General features: G+C 41.8%; 1 protein-coding gene across 1 annotated transcript; it reads right to left on the minus strand.

Moving 5' to 3' along the window:
• Nucleotides 1-270: 270 nt before the first annotated feature.
• On the minus strand, nt 271-1,638 carry LOC141601021 (uncharacterized). Its single transcript, XM_074421281.1, has 2 exons — nt 1,291-1,638; nt 271-1,245 (listed from the first exon to the last, which is right to left on the minus strand). Exons 1-2 carry the CDS (start codon nt 1,636-1,638, stop codon nt 271-273), a joined length of 1,323 nt encoding a protein of 440 aa, XP_074277382.1.
• Between the last annotated feature and the right edge of the window lie 3,791 nt (nt 1,639-5,429).

Here is a 5,429-nt window from a genome sequence, read left to right on the forward strand (position 1 = left end):
TCCCAGAAGCGCTGTTGTTTTACGTCGTTGGCTCGACATCTCGCGGAGTGGTAAACCACCCGACTTAAGTAAGAGTTTAGAAAATTATCTTACCAATGGAACGGGGTGAGCACTACTTGATTTGATATATATGACTTGTGTTGCTTTACCGAAGCCCTTCCGACGAATTAGTTTATCAAACCAAGTCTTACCCTTCCTTTTACCAGCCTCAGCATCTTTAAGATTCTCCCATAAAAGGATACACCTTTTCTCCTCTCTAGGTGGGGAGTCCTACAAAATCTCACAATCTTTGCTCGGAAGTGGTGGCTTTCGGCTTCTCATAGAAGTATGGTTAGTAGCAATAGCACAAAGAGAATAAACCGCAGAGCTAGTCAAATTAGGTGGATTAATTTCAAACTTAACCACCCTCCCATTAAACTCCATAGTCAAGGAACCATTTGGAACATCAATTCGGGTTCCTGCGGTCTTTAAGAATGGTCGACCCAATAAAATTGGGACTCCATCGACCTCCTGTGCCATATCCAAAACATAGAAATCAGCAGGAAAAACCAGCTGATCTACCTTAACCATTACATTCTCTACTACTCCCCTAGGGTGAACACTAGACCTATTAGCAAGTTGGACTACCACCCTAGTACTCTTTAAAGGACCAAGCTTAAGAGACTCATAAACATGGAAGGGAATAACATTTATCGACGCTCCTAGATCTAACATGGCTCTTTCAAACCGTGTATCACCTATAGTGCAAGGTATAGTAAAGACACCCGGATCACTACACTTAGGAGGAGTCTTACTCTTAAACAAATCTGACACAAATTCACTAGCTTTACCCTTTGGCTTTTTCAAACTACGTTCCTTTTGATTTCTTTTAATTGTACAAAGTTCTTTTAAAAACTTTGCATACCTAGGAACACTCTTAATCAAATCAAGTAAAGGAATATTTACCTCGCATTTACGAAAGGTTTCGTAAATATCAGTGTCGGGCTCCTTCTTCCTTGTGTCCTTCAAAGCCTCAGGAAAACGTGGCAGTGGCTCATATGAAGGCATGGATGATGTCACCTCCTTTGAATTAGATGAATCTTCTTCTCCTCCATCTTTCAGTAGCTTATCATCTTCCACCACTAACTCCTCTTCTTCTTGAATAGTCACCACCTTAGGCTTAGCTTTTGGCTTTTCAATCTCCACCAATTGTCTACCATTTCTCAATGACACAACACTCACATACTCTCTAGGATTCAGAACTGTCTAAGATGGTAAAGCACCTGATTGTTTAGCTTCCAACCGATTGACCGCAGTAGCCAATTGACTAATTTGATTCTCAAGATTCTTGAAATTTTGCTTATTTTCTGCTCTATCTTGAGTGACACTAATGGTAAGAGCCCGAATCATGTCCTCAGTAGACATTGATGAGCTCGGTGTAGCTTGTGGTGGTGCCTGAGGTACGGAGGGTTGCTCTTGTGGTCGCATAATAAACTGACCTCTAGGAGGGCCAGATGATGGGTTAGCTTGAGAATTTCCCCAACGGAAGTTAGGATGAACTTTCCATCCTTCATTATAAGTATTAGAGTATGGATCCCATTTCTTTTTTGGAATACTCTCCCATACACCATTCACCGTCTGAGAATCACTCTCTTGCATTTGAGGGCACAAATCGCTAGGATGACCCTTAGTAGAGCATATACCACAAATAACGACCATTTGTCGCGGATAACATATCACGGAGTGTGGAAGCAATATTATCAACCTTTTCCTCTAAGCCAGGATTAACACCCATAGCACTCACCCCTCTCCGTGAAGGTCTTCTCTCAAATTGTCTAGAGGTCTCAGCTAGCTCTGTGATAACCTCCCAAGCTTCATCTGGATTCTTGTTGGCTATATTTCCTCCACAAGCAGAATGAATCATACGGCGGTCATCTTGGTTCAGTCCACCAAAAAAGTACATTATGAGGTCATGTTCGGAGTAACCGTGGTAGGGGCAACTGGCACATAACTGCTTAAACTTTTCAAGGTACTCGTACAAAGTTTCTCCGTCTTGCTGCTCAATATTACTTATGGCTCTTTTCAGTTGAGCTGATCGAGAAGGCGGAAAATACTTCTCCAAGAATGCTTTCTTCATACCTATCCAAGTAGTGATACTCGCCGGTGGTAGATAGTTTATTAACCAGTCTCTCGCATTGCCTTTCAAGGAGAAAGGAAAGGCTCTCAATTTTAATTGTTCATCTGTGACATCAACTGGCTTCATACCGGTGCAGACAATATGAAAGTAAAAAAGATGCTTATTCGGATCCTCAATACTCATCCCGCTGAAACTTGGTAATTGATGTATCAAACCAGATTTCAGTTCAAAAGTAACTCCATTATCCAATGCTGGAAAAGTGATGCATAATGGCTGAACAGCAAGATTAGGAGCTGTGAGCTCCTTTAATGTACGGGTCTCTCGGGCCATATTCTCAGTGGTAATAGAAATTTCCGACGTATCTGAATCAGAGTGTATATCCTTCTCAGAATCTGGGTGCTCAAAAACAACTAACTGGCTCCCACTGATATGTCTCAACCTGAAAAGTGTCCGTTCAATCTCAGAGTTGTAAGGCTCGAGTGGATGGTTAGTAGAACGAGTATTATGCATAAACAAAACTAAAACAAAACTAAGACTCTATACTACAAAACACAAAAATTAACTATTGTCTTCCCCGGCAACGGCGTTAACAAATACAAAGGATGCAAGCTAAGTCTCTTGACGGCGGAAGCTAGACTCGAGTGATGACTCCCCATGACTGTCCCATAGCTAAACATCTGCATTACCTGTCACAATCTGCTCACCATCCCCGAATGGATCACCGCATGTTTTATAAAACAACAACGGGGTCAGTTCTGCATAATCAAAATAAGACAAGTGCATAAAGTAACCAGCTGATCATCCTCCGTCCCCGGTTTCCCGATCTCACACAGTAACCGACTACACACCGAAGTGTGTAGCCCTGCCAGATTACCCATCGCAACAGGCAATCCTCGCCGCCAGTGGGGGACCGCAGCCAATCCCCACCTAAATCCCGCTCATCAACGAGCGATAACCTTGTCCCTTAATGTGCACATCCCCTCTTGTGACGGGTTCCACAGAGGGCGAACTAGGGCGTGAAGCCACTCCCGCAAGTGACTCCACCACAATCATCACAACATCATCACACACACCACAACACCACCACACTAACACTCCGATGATCAGCAGACAACAGTCATACACAATACAATCACAAACTTAAATCAATTAACAGTAACTGAGTAGGGAAACCCTACCTTTTCGCAATCCAAGCACACATAAGCAATCAATAGCAATTCCTCATGACACCGTCACCTACATACAATAATCACATAATTCCAATTACCACATGCCAAAATCCCTTTCCCCCAAATCACAAATTAGGACAAAACCCTAAAAGACAAATTAATGAAACTTACGAAATTAGAGGCTTACCGACACAATCGACACAAGGAAAGGTGAACTAGACTCAAGAATGATCAACACAATAGGGAGAGATTTGGAAAGGATTAGAGCGTCGTTGAGTGTTTAAGTTTTGTAAAAATGTAATTAGAAACTGATTACGCGTATTATATAATTCTACCCATCTCCAAATCAAACCGCGGAAACACTCGACAGACCGGATACTCGGTCGAGTATAGAGTATTCTCGGCCGAGTACCCTCTACTCGGTCGAGTATTCCACATACTCGGCCGAGTGTTCCTGGGTAGTAGGCAAACAAGCTACACGGCACACTCTACTCGACCGAGTAGGCCATACTCGGTCGAGTACCAGCCTATGAAAACCGTAGTATTACAGTCTTCCTCCCTTAAAAAGAACTTCGTCCCCGAAGTTCCAACCCAACCTATAAAACATGGATACCTAACACTAACTCCACTAGCCAAGCTTACCTCCACAACACGACTCACGATATCGTCTCAACTACAACACAACCTCTCGATACTAACTCCATACTACCATCAAATAACCGCAACATAAGTGTTGCCAACTCTGTCTTACTTATATAACGCTCACTAGCACCTCAATACCAAGACAATCTACCAAACAAGATCAACCATCAAAACGGAATGTTACATTCTACCACCCTTAAAATGAACTTCGTCCTCGAAGTTTACTCCCACACATAAACATCATTCTACCACGAGCACTGCCATTACCTGCAATAAAATCAACCCCAACACAAACCCATCCTTTACTCTACACCAACATTTAAACTTCCAATTATATTATAACATGTACAACCATCAAACTCTCTTTGTCGCATCCTACTCTTCTTAACATAAATGTTACGTCCTCGTAACTCACTAATACTAGATCCGTAACTATATATTCTCATTATACTCAATCACTACCGCATGTCAACGATATCCACTATAACCTCAAGACCTACAACAATTCCTATACCCAGGGCTCTCTTTCTCTAATAGTTCTCGTGCCTCCAATTATTCTGTACTCACATAACATATATCATAAAATCCTCAGTATTACCATTACTCCATCTCTTCCACATTACCGTAAAACGACATACTTCTATATACATATACACTCATCTCCACGATCTTAACTCACGATCCACAATTATTACACACACTCACATTAGCTTCTCAAGTTGACTTCTTTTATTACCACAAAAATCACCCTTGACTTGACATGATACTAAGTCCCAAAACTCCGTACTCACTGTCCCAAGAAAAGGTACTAAACCACATGTAGTTCCAGTTCAATACCACACACGCTCCACAACTATGTCCACCAATGCCTCATCTAACACAAGATCAAAAGTACTCCAACAACCTCTCACTACTGTGTCCCATTAACAGAATATTACTATACCGTGACAACAACAAAACCATACCCAACTCTCTTTCATATCATATTCTATTCTCACTCCCAAGCCGACACTGGTAAGAAACATCGGGAAACAAAATAACGGTCTATATGCCCCGACCGACACTGACAGGAAATAGCAGTAAACAAAGAACGATCTATGACAACACGAAAATACTCGTATCACAACACGAATTACCGTGCACAGTGCACAACAACCAAATCGATAGCCATCACAACTTTTACAATCTCATAACACTGACTGAGTACAACTTCCTTGACCAGAAGGCTTTCTTAAAATCATTCTACTAGATCACGACGCAACATAATAAACGGAATCACAGATACCTACCTTCTGGATATTATCCAGACCATGACTCATGAGGTCAGAACCTCACACAAACATTTACACATATCATGACCCATAATTGAATGTAACTAGCCAATCCTGATTACGTAAGTTACCACTTGATAATGAATACCTCTCATCCGGACTTAACTCAGGAGCCCTTCATAACATATCCTCTCATACACACAATTATCACCACCCGGCGAACGTAGCCAT

This window comes from Silene latifolia, chromosome 9 (genome assembly GCF_048544455.1).
Source record: "Silene latifolia isolate original U9 population chromosome 9, ASM4854445v1, whole genome shotgun sequence".
Taxonomy (NCBI): Eukaryota; Viridiplantae; Streptophyta; class Magnoliopsida; order Caryophyllales; family Caryophyllaceae; genus Silene; species Silene latifolia.